This window comes from Vicugna pacos, chromosome 3, assembly GCF_048564905.1.
Source record: "Vicugna pacos chromosome 3, VicPac4, whole genome shotgun sequence".
Classification (NCBI taxonomy): Eukaryota; Metazoa; Chordata; class Mammalia; order Artiodactyla; family Camelidae; genus Vicugna; species Vicugna pacos.
The window spans coordinates 68,943,147-68,955,918 of NC_132989.1; the positions used below are offsets into that span (position 1 = coordinate 68,943,147).

The 12,772-nt window shown below is 33.3% G+C and overlaps 1 protein-coding gene across 1 annotated transcript in view; it reads left to right on the forward strand.

The window, feature by feature from the left end:
- The window catches only part of AP3B1 (adaptor related protein complex 3 subunit beta 1), a 221,021-nt gene that overhangs the window by 138,377 nt on the left and 69,872 nt on the right, over positions 1-12,772 (forward strand). The window contains exons 20-21 of the mRNA XM_072958469.1: positions 3,234-3,381; positions 12,359-12,431. Coding sequence (XP_072814570.1) covers positions 3,234-3,381; positions 12,359-12,431 — 221 coding nt within the window. The remainder of the gene's footprint in view (positions 1-3,233; positions 3,382-12,358; positions 12,432-12,772) is intronic.

A 12,772-nucleotide genomic window follows, 5' to 3' on the forward strand; every position in this document is an offset into this window, starting at 1 on the left:
TGGTATTTTCCCCCAGGCTAACATTGAGTGAGAAAATAAGTGTATGTTTTTTTTTCACAGATTTTAAATCTTAACAATACTAATTTAAAATACTAATTCACCTTATTCTGCTACTTGTAATGCTCAGTTTTCATTTTGAACTTGAACAAATCTTGGGGTTACACTTTGAAAATTGGTGTAACCTTGGAAGGCTGAGTTAAGTGATCAAGCAGTAGGTATGAAACACTTAATTACCTCTTGCAGCAGTTTTGCTGAGGGCTGAAATTAAATCCTTCAACACTTTGCCATTATGTAACTAAGACAATTGATTTTTCTAAATAATGTTATATTAAAAAGATTATGAGCCAAATATTAGAGTCAGGGGCTGTGAAGGGAGACGGTCATAAGATACTTAAGCGTTAGCGCTTTTTAAGATCTCCCATTATCAACAACATTATCAGGTATTAAAGTGTCGTTAAAATTTTGAGTAATTGGGGCTAATCCCCTGGATTGGCTGAGTCTCTTTCCTCCGCGCTGTCAGTGAGTGGCCTCTGCAGACACGCGAGGCGCTGTCCCCGGGAGCCTGCTGCCCGCTCACTTGATGAGCTTGCAGCCCAGCTCTGTCGTGGCTGACAGCGCTGATTGGGGCGCAGTACGCTCTCTGCTCCTTTTATTACAGACAGTAATTAAAGCAGCTCGCCCTGCCACTTCCATAACAAACACAGCATAATGCCCTAATTATGACTTTATTAATTTAAGTCAGGATTTAATGATTTTAAAAGTGATTTATATTGTTTTTCCTGTTCAGAACAAATGAAATCTGTAGGTTAAATTAATACAGGCTTTTCATCATTGCAAAGTTAAAAAGCTAGTTACCAGTAAATTCTTTTCATTAGATTAACATCTGAAACTCTAAGCAGTAAGGTAAACAATAATTACCCATCAAAATTGAGTGATGCATAACAAAATAACACTTTTAACTTTAAAATCTTATCTTAAAAGCTAGAAGTGAAATATATCAGAATCATTCACTTGTTGCAGCAAGCGCGTTACCTGGTTTGTAATACAGCCTTTTCTTCGAGAGAAGGTCTGTGCTTCTAATTTAGTATTAGAGTATCTGTAATGACATAGTTCACAAAAAGTGTCTTATTTCTTAGGAAGGGCGAGTTCTGACCAATGCACTAAGTATCTCTTCCGATAGCAAAAGTCGATATGCTAGGAACGTATAATCATGTATTATGTTAGTTTCATTATTTTCTGTCTTCAGAAACGGACTTCTCTTTTGCTCATGTTTGAATTTAAAAGAATTGTTTATTATACCACAGAGAATCTCAGATACATTCTGAACCTTATATTTTTAAGTACATGTTCTAACCACTAAGTGGGGGATAATAAATTGCCATTCTTTGCTAGAAGAAAAACAACATACTTTTTAGTCATCAGATAAAATTGCATGCGCTCTGAGATGTTGCCATGACTCCATTTTTAATAAACAGCAATCATATTTCCTCCACAAAAATCAATTCAAGGAAATATTGATTCTTCCCTTGCCTCACCAGTCTCTCCCCCTCTGTGTTTTTCTGCCTGTCTCTTAGAATTGTTTTTAAACTTTGCTGATATAACTATATGATAATTTTTTTAAGGCTAAGTAGCTTTAAGTATCTTTAAAACCATCTTCTGGTAATCATAGCTATTTATGACTAAATTTGAGTTTTATACTCCAAATTATTTTCATTTGAAGGGAGTAGTATAAGGTAGTGGAGAAAATAGGGTCTTTAGAATAAGACAGACTTGAGTTCTAATTCCATTTCTGCCCCTCCTGGCTATGTGTCCTTGAGCAAGTTGCTCTACTTCCCTGAATATTATAGGATAACAATGCACCAGAAGGAATATGGTGAAATATCTCAAGTAGGTAATTGCTTATGAAGTGCCTAACACTACCTGGCACAAGATAGATTTTTTTTTAACACACACACACACACACACACACACACACACACAGTAAAGAGAACTAGACCTTCAATCTTGAGAAAATAAAAAAGACCACAAGGCATCTCTCATCCCCTGAGAGAAGACCTTTTGGCTGTCTTACATGTTATCTCTTCTCCTTCGAGAGTCACCTTCCCTCCCTTCTGCCTGCTTTATTCCTCTTTCTCAACTTAATGTGTCTCTTCCTCTAGATGCAATCCCAATCTTGGTCAAGTTTCCTTCAAATGTTCTCATGACACAGTATACTTTATTATTTATTGCTTACCATACTTTGTCACTGCCAGCTTACTTCTCTATATCCTCCAGTGGATTTGTAGACTCTGTAAGGGACATACAAGGAGATCAACTGTATCTTACTAACCATTGTTATTCTTAGCACTTAACATAGTGCCAACACATGGTGGGCAATCGGCAAATATTTATTAAATGAAAGAGTGAGTGAACAAATTAATGAATAGCATCAGCACTTAGGTTCAATCATTTGCTGTTTCAGAAGCTTATATTTGATTATCTCACATTTTTTAGTAGGACTTAGTACATTAGAAGAATTCTCTCTTGAACTGGTTAACATTTTTTCATATAATATGTCTAAGGGTGACATTTGGGAACATATGTAAATAATTTTCTTGGATAGAAAAATGCATACAGTGGATGTCTATTTTAGCAAAAGTGGATGTATAAATATTTAAATTTATTAACGAACACTTAGTATCTTTGAGACAGCACTTTAAAATCAGCCTAAGTATCTTTGAAGTTGTTAATGTTAGCACCTAATCTGTATTCCTGGTAAATCAAACATTTAATTATCAGTTATTTTCTACTTATGTGACCATTTAGTGTTACTTTATGACCTTTTGCATTTGAAGTCTGTGATGTGGTATACTTGGTTTTGAATGGATTCTTACTTATTTGGTTACAGATAATACTGCCTTTATTATTTTATTAATATGTTATAGAATTTTAAAGCTATTTTTATTGTCTTTTTATATACTAGGGAGAAATGATTCTCAGTGGAAAATACTGCTCTAATAAAGACTGACTCATAGGCAAAATAGACAAATGGCAACACTTGTCATTTGATTCTTCAGACTGCTTAAACTTTATATAAGGATTAATATTAGGATTTAATATTTATATATAAGGATTAGTATTTCAAAAGGGTTAATATTTGTATTATTTATATAAAGATTATATAAGGATTTAATATTTCAAAATTTATTATTTATGTAACGATTTCATATTTCAAAATTTATTATTCTGTGTAGTGATTCTGAAGATGTGGATAAGGAAAATGAAAACTCTAAAAGTTCAGATTCTTCCAGTGCTGAATCTAGTTCAGTAGAAGACAGCTCTTCAGATTCTGAATCAGAATCAGAGTCTGAAAGTGAATCTGAATCCAGAAAAGTTACTAAGGTAAGAGATAACACATTTGTTATAGCTGAAAGTAAATCGTCTTATAGCCTTTTCCCAATTAAGAAAAAGTATTTCTGAAGATTTGTGTTTTGTTGAAAATAAAGAAACCAGGAAAGGAATTTAACATTGTCACTAACAAGTAAAATAAACACGGTCTTCATTCATTTACACCTGTGATTTTATTTTGTTTTTTTAGATTATAGCTTCCTTTATAACTCAGCTCTGCAGAAAAATTAGAAACTGCTTTTAGCCTCACCGTTTCCAACCAGAATTAGAGACTTCAGTGTCATGAGTATGGCTTTTTTTGTTCTTGGCTAGGATGTGACAAGGGGGGCTTTTGCCAAAGAGAAATTAAAGAGAAGTCACAGAAATAGTATTAAGCAAAGGAAAATAAGTGTGCATGCATCATAAGAAATTGAGACTAATATGCTTTCTAAAAAATATTAGGCATTTGGATAAAAATATTTTTAAAGGGTTAAAGAGTATATTATTTAATAGTTAATAAAATGCAGTAGCCATATATTTAAAAACAAATGCAAGAAACACTCATGTAATAGAATGATAATGCTTTTTGGTACAACATTTGTAACACTGAAACTTGTCTACTTAGCAGCAAAAAATAAAGCCATGAATTGGAAAAATGTAGTTATTAATACAAGATTCAGACCTACTACATATCTTCCTGGTCTTTAATTGTCATTCCCTTCCTGCAAATGGATCATGGTGATGCTAGGTTTCAAATGCAGTAGTTTTTTATAAATAAATGTATTATTCCATATGTTGAAAATACGGTGACACTTTACCTTTTACTGAATTCAATTTCTTTTTAACCTACTGTTTTTATTTGTTCTAGTAACATGAATTTCTTCAATAAGTCATTTGAGTAGACAAGTATGAAAATAAGTTCATCAAAGTAATAATTGCCCTCCCCATCCCAAGATTTATTGTTAAAGAATAAGCATATATTTTAAAAAAGAATAGGTGTATTTAAAAATTGGCTAGTATTTGTCTTACCTTGTTTCAAATATTCTTGCTTGTAGTAAAGCCTATTTCAACTTGAATTTATATTTAAAACTTGTGTCTATATATAGTATATAATCTAAGATTTTTATTTTTCAAAAAAATCACATAAAATCTTAGAGATTTTTAGGTTTATTAATCTGGCGTCTTATAAAAACTTGATCACATAGTAAGTTTGATATTCTCTTGTTTCCTACTTATAGCACATTACAGAAAAGCTTAAGATATTATTTAAAATAAAGGAGCTTTAGAAATTGAGAGTAAGTACAACCCAGAATAAGAAATCAGTGTATTTTAAAAAAATGACTTAACAAGAAATTAAGGAATGTTGAGTGGGCGAAATCAAAGTGAGTTGTTCTAATGAAGTTTTGTACAAGTTGAAAATTGTAGACTTCAGTGCCTATATAGTATTAGAAGCAGGGCTTTAAGACGCAGCAGAAGGCCACAGAGGTACCCTAGGTCAGAGATGCAATTTGTTTTTTCTTTGTAATTTTCAATGATCAGATTAGATAGTTGAAAATATTTTACTGTAGAGTATCAGTACAAAATTTCAAAGTATTGACCCTTGAGAAATTCAGGTTTTACTCACATTGTTGATAATTTTACGTCTGTTCTGCTTATATAACTTATTTTCTCTGTATATAATGCCTTTCTTATCTGTAACAGGCACTTAGGATTGTTTTAACTCATCATTTGGAATACTCTTCACCTTAGAGCCACCACAATTTTTTTTTCTATTTCTTTCTGAGTGATTTGAAGTATACCATGCAATTACAAGAATACCAGTTTCCTAATAATAAGCAGCTCTGTAATTACAGAAAAGTCCTCCTTGCACCAAGTTTTGTGGCTTCTGCTCTAAATTATGAATAATGAAGGCAGATGGTGGGTGCTTTACCTTAATTTTGCATGACAGTATGTTAGTGCTGAAAATTCATATGCCTGAAATCTGGAGCCCAACTACATCTATACTTTTTCTCTTCCTTTACTTTCATTTGGACAATGTATTTTGGGAATATTGAGCATGAAAATGGGACCTTGTGGCTGCCTTGAATATATGGCTTTGAAAACAGTTCGTTTTATGGTGGTCCTGTGAGATAAGTATAGTGTTCTGATTGGAAGATAATATCTTCATGCTTCAGTTTCCTCATCTATAAAGTAGAAATGCTAATACCGATTCTGCTTCTTTCAAGTACTATTATAAAAAAATCAAATGTGAAAGATCAATGTAAAGCATTGTAAAAACATAAAACAGCAGGGTTAACATTTTTTAACTTGAACATTGATTTCCTGAGAGACTGATAGTGTTATAGAGTTACAGAACACCCGTGCTAAAAGGAACGGAACTTTTTTTTTTTTTTTCTTTTTGTAACTCTTATGTCTCCTGTGTTTTCCAACTCTCTTTGTACCATTCAAGTTAGGAATTAACATTCAAGTGTAATCCCTTACCTGCAGCCCATGGTCTCATCCGCTTTCTGCACAAGACTGAGCTGCCTTTCACTGTGAGCATCTCCTGCCTCTCTGCTCTCTAGCACACAGTCTATATTTACCCTCCTGCTTTTTCCCCGAGTGTGGCTCTGAATAAGTGATCCCTATCCACTTAGCTGAGATTCTTTCCTTTTGACCTTCTTTTGTTGATAATCACCTCCCTCTGCATCTTCAGTCTCTTTTTCCCTAATTCCTCCTCCGCCAACCAGAACAGTCAGGTCTTCCCTAGCATTTAAAGAGAAGAAGGGAGCGGAAGAGAGAGACAAGATGTGTGAGAGTGAGAGTTTAGAAAAATAATCTAGATGTCCTCCACCCAACCTCTTAATCCAATTATTTCTTAGTCTCTTTTAATTTGGTTTTTATTCCTATCACTTCCTGCAGATACTGCTGTCTGAAAAATTAGCCATGATTTTTCTCCAAACCCGGTGGCCTTCTCTTTTTCTATCTCTACAACTCTCCCCTACTACTTGAAACTCTCTGCATCGTTTTTCTTCTGACTTCTTTGACCCTTTAATCTTTTGATTGCCTCACTTTTTACCCCCTTCTGACACCCAGGTGTGAACGTTGCCCCAAAGTTAGTGCTTAGTATACACATTTTTTCAAAACTATTAATTGATGTGAATGAATTTATTTTTAGTCCTTTTTTCCCTCTACATTTTTCTGTTGTGAGACTCACTCATTAACTCTTATAGCTTCAGCTAAAACATTTATGTGAGTTACTTCCATGATTCTATCTCTAACTAAATCCCTACAACTCTAACCTTTCTTTCCAAATTCAAACCAAATTCTTAGACCTCTAAGGAGCTACTGATTTTCCAAACCTAATATAGCCAGAAGACATGATCTGCCATTTGGTACCAGCATTCTTTCTGTGCTCCCAGATATGTAGCCCCATAATTGTCTTTGACTTCTCCCTTTATCCTGTATGTTTACACAGTTGCCACGTCCTAGAGATTTGTGTCTTATTTCTCATATCTTTTTCTTCTTTTCCAACCACCATTATAGATCAGCTCTTCATTATCTCGCTCGTAGACCATTGCCTTTGGTCATCCTCATACACTTCCCCAATGCCAGTCCTTCTATACAGCTCCAGGACTGATGTCAGTGTTACCTGTAATGTTGCCCCACTGTCGTTTGAGTTCAGTCAGCTCCTCAGGCTGGCATGTCCAAACCCACCTTTACAGTCTTAACCTAACCATTTGTGTTCAATCCCAGTGAACTGCTGTGGTTCTCGTAGCATGCTGTGTGCTTTTCTGTTTCTGTGCCTTTGTTCTTCCTTTTGCATCATTTCTCTTATTATAGAAAATATAAGCTGAGGACTTCTGGTTGAAACTGACTGCATGGAGTGAAAAGTATAACTGACCAGAGGGTGTCACTCATGTGAGTGGTGTAAGGACAGTCAAGGGAACCGCTGTTGAACTGTTTATGTTCCCGAAGTGTTTGTCATTCAACACCACACTCCATCATAGCCGTGAGACACAGAACTGTAGTGGTACATTTGTGTGTCCTCATTTGAAGTCACATATTATCAGTGATGACTGAAGAAAATTATCCTGTTCTTCAGTTGCAGTTATTTTGGTGGGCAAGCATATTTTTATTTGTAGGTGTTCTTTTCTGAAATAGATATAATAAATATTTTTAATTTGAGCCATATCCTTTTTGTGAAATAATTATTTTGCCCTAAGTACTCTTTAAGAATATTAGTTTTAATAGTTCCCTATTTTTAGTGTTTTCACATACTTTACACAGTGCTTAGGAAACTTTTCTTTTTTACACCGAAGAGTGGAGAGAAAAATTACTAATGTAGGCCACATTACATCAAGAAGAGATTCACATTTATATCACTTTATCCTATTTTTAACTGATACAATTAAGTTATGTTCTGCTTATAGTTAAAATATTTAATAAATGAAATACTTAAAATATATTTTTTTAAGTTACCAGTGTTTTTTTTCCTTTATGGAACCTAGGCTTCAATGCTTTTATCACCAGCCAGTAGGTTAGCATGTTCTGTATACTGTAGTTATTTCTGCTATCGCCTTGTCAGTCCCACTGCTCACACCTCAACTGTGATACACCAGTTCTGATTAATATCTTCAGTGCTTGTGCACTAACTGCTGAACATTCAGATTATCTGTGGTTAAAATTATAAAATTTTGTCATGATTAGATTTATGAATAGTTTTATGTATTTTTGTTATGAATATTAACAGCATTTGATTACATAAACTGTATAAAGGCTAATAATCTATCATGGAAAAAATGTATTTAATATACTTGCACCTAATAATTTAATATAAAGAGCATTTTCATATTTGAATCAAAACTGATTATTGTCTATACTAGCTTTGAGAAAAATTGTGCAGTCTGCATATACCTAGCAATGTTTGAGATGCTCCTGTCAGTGGTCTTTATCACGGGTTGTAGGGATCTCACAAAACCTTGCTAATCGCTTTTTGAGAGATACAAAGAAACTAATTAAATCTGTTACATGCTCTGTGAACCGATCACTGATTTTGTGACTAGTGTCCAGATATGCCTCAATAAAAGATCTACCATGTGAAAGATTCTTGAGTATAAAGTAAATATGGGATGTAGTGTGAATAGGTCGTGGATAAGAGTGAAAGGAACTATTATGTTCTGTTTAGTTTTCTGCCCTATTTGTGAAGTAGGAAACAAGTTTTACTTGTGTTTTTCCAGGTATTTATGACTGTTGCAATTACATAACTTCTGCGAATGTTATAGAATACTGGTTTTTACTCTGACAATTCTAAGTCTTGCCCTTTCAATTTATGTCTTTCCCAATTTAGTTCATATTTTACATCCTCCAGAACAGAAATATCATTTCACTTCAATTGAGATCTTTAAATCAAAGTGAATGCCATTAAGCAAGCTTTTTTATTGAAGTGGGTATAATCTAATAGAGAAGATTTGTTTAACAGTTTAGACTTCTTTTTTGACTTATATCGAAGTCTCAATTTACTGCCAGTGTACTTTTGTTTTAAAGCACAATGTAAGTATGAGCCTCAGATTTTTTAAAATCAAATTTGTTAGATGACTTGAAGGCAAGAGAGTCATTAAATTGTCTCTGGTTGGTAATTCTAATTGAAAATATCTCATGCAGATATCCTGCCCTGTGAGGCTAGAAATAAGCCCTGAATTTTTGTTGATATCAAAGCATAGTATGGGTTTAACAAACTTTCCATACTGTTTATCTTGTTTTATAGTTTTAAATTTGAAACCTCTTTATGACGGTGTCCTCTTAGGAAGCATGTTTAATGCTTGTTGTGTCAGATCTTTTTTTCTACTTGCTTTTTTTAAAAAAATCAGCATGAAAGTGAACATATGTAATAGATTTTTAAAAAATCTTTAGATATATTATCACATTGTTTTGTTTGTAGTATTTCTAGCTTAATAAGTATTTCCAGGATCTTTTATTTATTATTTAAAATGAAATATATTAAATTGAAATCAGTTTTTTAGCCCTGTGGCTTTGTATTCTATTTTTTAAATGTTGATGTGTTGAGGTGTATAATCGAATACCATAGTAACAAAATGGAGATTTGAGGATGATGAATTGATAACCAGGTATTTTTATAGTGAGATTTTAAGATCGGTTACTGTTGTCCTTATAAAAGTCTAATACAGTCACTCAGCTGTTAAAAACCTAATCCTCTATTTAAAAAAATATACAAAAACAAATTGTCTATCTTTCTGCCTGATCTCTTCTCAAGTACTAACACAATGGAAACAGTGGGTGATCTGTCAGTGTGTTTGGTTTGTCAATGATGGTTTTGTATAAATATTGGGAGGGTAAGAAATAAAATTCACACAGTAAAATATGATTTCATCTGCCTTTTCTCTGCAGCTCCATGGCTCATGCTGCGGTGTGAAATTCTCATTTTACACACTTTGCAGGCGGAGCACATGAATTATGCATTGAGCAAGAAAAATCTCCTGCCTCAAGTCCTATATGCATTTACCTAGGTTCTGTCTCTATTACCAAGATGAATTGCAAATGGAGAAATGTTTGATGGAATAGGGCTCTTAACTTCTTTGTTTAGGATTCAGATTTTTATTTTTATAGTAGATCCTTTAAGTATGAAAATGTTTTGAACTTACTATGGATTTTTTAAAATGAAAAATGAAGTATAGTATAAGAGAGGAATGCCAAACACATCACGAGGCTTTTTATAGCTTTGATTCGGTATGCAAGGCTTTTTCAGTTCAGCAGAGATGACCATTATCTGTTGCTAATGTTGTATTTCAGTCACTGGTTATTTGCTGTTCTCAGAAAGTCAATGAAATTCTGTCCTTTTGAGAGCCTTTTTTCTTTTTGTTTTAGGCTTCTAATAAGAGATTATGCCACTTTTCACATGCAGCTCTGTCCCTTGTTGTAGGTGACCTGATGTGTATTTAATAGATACTGTTACACACTCTTAGCTGTGAAGTAGAAAATAAGGCATATAGACTCGCCTCCAGCTTTAACTTTGTCTTGATTTGCTAGGTTTCTAATTTTTCAGGTGGGGAGGTTACAGTTCCATAAAGACAGTCATGCACCATTGTAGCTTATAGGAAGCTACACCCATTGTGCTCAGCATAGCATTTTGATAAGTTGCATGGTGATAACCTCTTTCTGTTATATGTTCTTTCTTCACAGGAATGATACTCTAGTTGAGATGACATAATCATTTGGAATCTGTTTTTGTTACTTGCAGCTTTTACATTTCATCTTAGTAAACACTAACATTTATTTATTTTTTCCCAGACCTAAAAATTGTTATTTATTTCAGGTATGGAGAGAGGGGCAAATATTGTTTGTTTTGTTTTTAAATAACTAATGAAAATTAAAACCCATCTAGATGATTTGGAGTTTTCAGTGGCAGAAATAATTATTTTGAGGAAGAAAACCAGTACTGATGTTTTTAGTTAGTGTTTTAATGTATATTATTGTATGATCCTTGAAAATATATTTTATGAGTATTGGCATAAGGGAAAAAACAAGCAAGGCTTAAAGTCACTAAAACGTTACCTGACATATTACTTAATGCATTGCTCTTGTTCATGTATTGCACTGTTGCAAGAGCTCTAACACCATGTAGACTTTAAAAGATGGTAATGTACCTTTTGTTTTAGTAATACCTTTCTGTAGTGAGAGGAATACTTCACAAATGTCTGTAGTAATTCCCATTAACAAGAAGATACAAATTCCACTGGTAGGTTACAAGTTATCTGAAGGCAGGGACTTTGTCTTGACTGTGTTACTTCCATTGCTTAACACAGAATCTGATACCTATTAAAGATTCTATACATACCTATTGAATGAATGAGTGATTGAATAAATGAACAGAAACGCTTTGGCAAAAACTAAATTTTGGCCTTTGATTTGGGAAAGTTTAATGTAAAAATATATGGATTATAAAGATTAGTAACCGTGACCCAAATACATCTATTTAATGTCCTCATCTTTGTTGGTTTTTGTTTATACTACTACTCAGTATTACACCTTATTTATTTATTTATTTTTTTAAGATTACACATCTTTTCTGAATCTCTAACCAAACTGTGAATATCTCAGGCTTAGGAATCTAGTCCGTGGGCATCCGTGTTTCAAAAATATAGTAGATTGAATAAGCAAATCTAAGGTAGAGGAAGCCCTAATTATGTGCAGATATATTTGAAATACTTATTCTCCCCAAAGGAAGAACAAAAGAAAGTGATTTCTTTTCAACCCTAAAGAGCAAGAGCCTAAAAATGTCATTTCTAGGTTTTTGGAGGGGGAGGTGTTAGGGGGAGGCAGTTAGGTTTATTTATTTATCTGTCTTTAGAGGAGGTACTGGGGATTGAACCCAGGGCCTCGTGCGTGCTAAGTATGCACTTTACCACTTTAGCTGTACCCTCCCCCGTCATTTATAGGTTTTAACGAATAGCTCTGGCAAAAGAAGTCTAATGCAACCCAGTGTTGAAACATAAAGCACCTAGTACAATGCCTGTCATAAACTACATCCAGAAAGGCTAATCAGTCACAAGTCTGTTGACAGTTTCAGAGCTAAGCATGTATTGTTTGAGCATTTCTTTTTCCTAAATCAACTTGTTTAAAAATTCTTTTTGAGAATGTTCGTACACTTCCTACTGAAGAGCCACATTAGATTTATATGTTATCAAAAATTGTCAGGTTATAAAATCATTACTTACTGTTAAATTTTTTCTGAAAATCCTTTATTACCTCTAAATAAGAAAATATTTAAATATAAAAGTTTGCATGGTGGAGAAGAAATACTGTATGCCAACTGAAATAAAAATTTTGATTCAAAAAAACATTTCACATAACCATAGAGAAGCTTAATTTGATTTTTTTTTTTCTTGGAAGACTAAACAAAGGAAGAATGTTTGTTTTGAAATGTTAAAGACTACTTCATAGATTTTTTTTTAAACTAGAACATTCAATAAAGGAATTATTTCTTGTTTCACAGGGGAAAGAAAAAAAAACAAAGCAAGATAGAAATCCTCTTACCAAAGATGTTTCCCTTCTAGATCTGGATGATTGTAAGTATTGAAATTTACATTCTCTTCCATGCTTAGTAGTAATAGTTTTTATTTTTATAGTAACTTTCATTTATATGTCTCAAAATAAATCAACATCTGTTATGAGAGATTTATAGATGAATAGCAAAGATTTTAAAAATCAGTCCAGTTAGTATTTATTCCCATCCATTCAGCATATCAGTTTTGTATCACCTGAATAAATGTAATTGGTCAAACAAAAGTGCAGCAAATTCATTTTAAGATCTTTTGCTTCAGTAACTTATGCTTGCTTTAGTGAATAATTATCCATATCTCACACCTTGCATTGTTAAATGTTGTTTATGGGGATGGAGACATCTAAC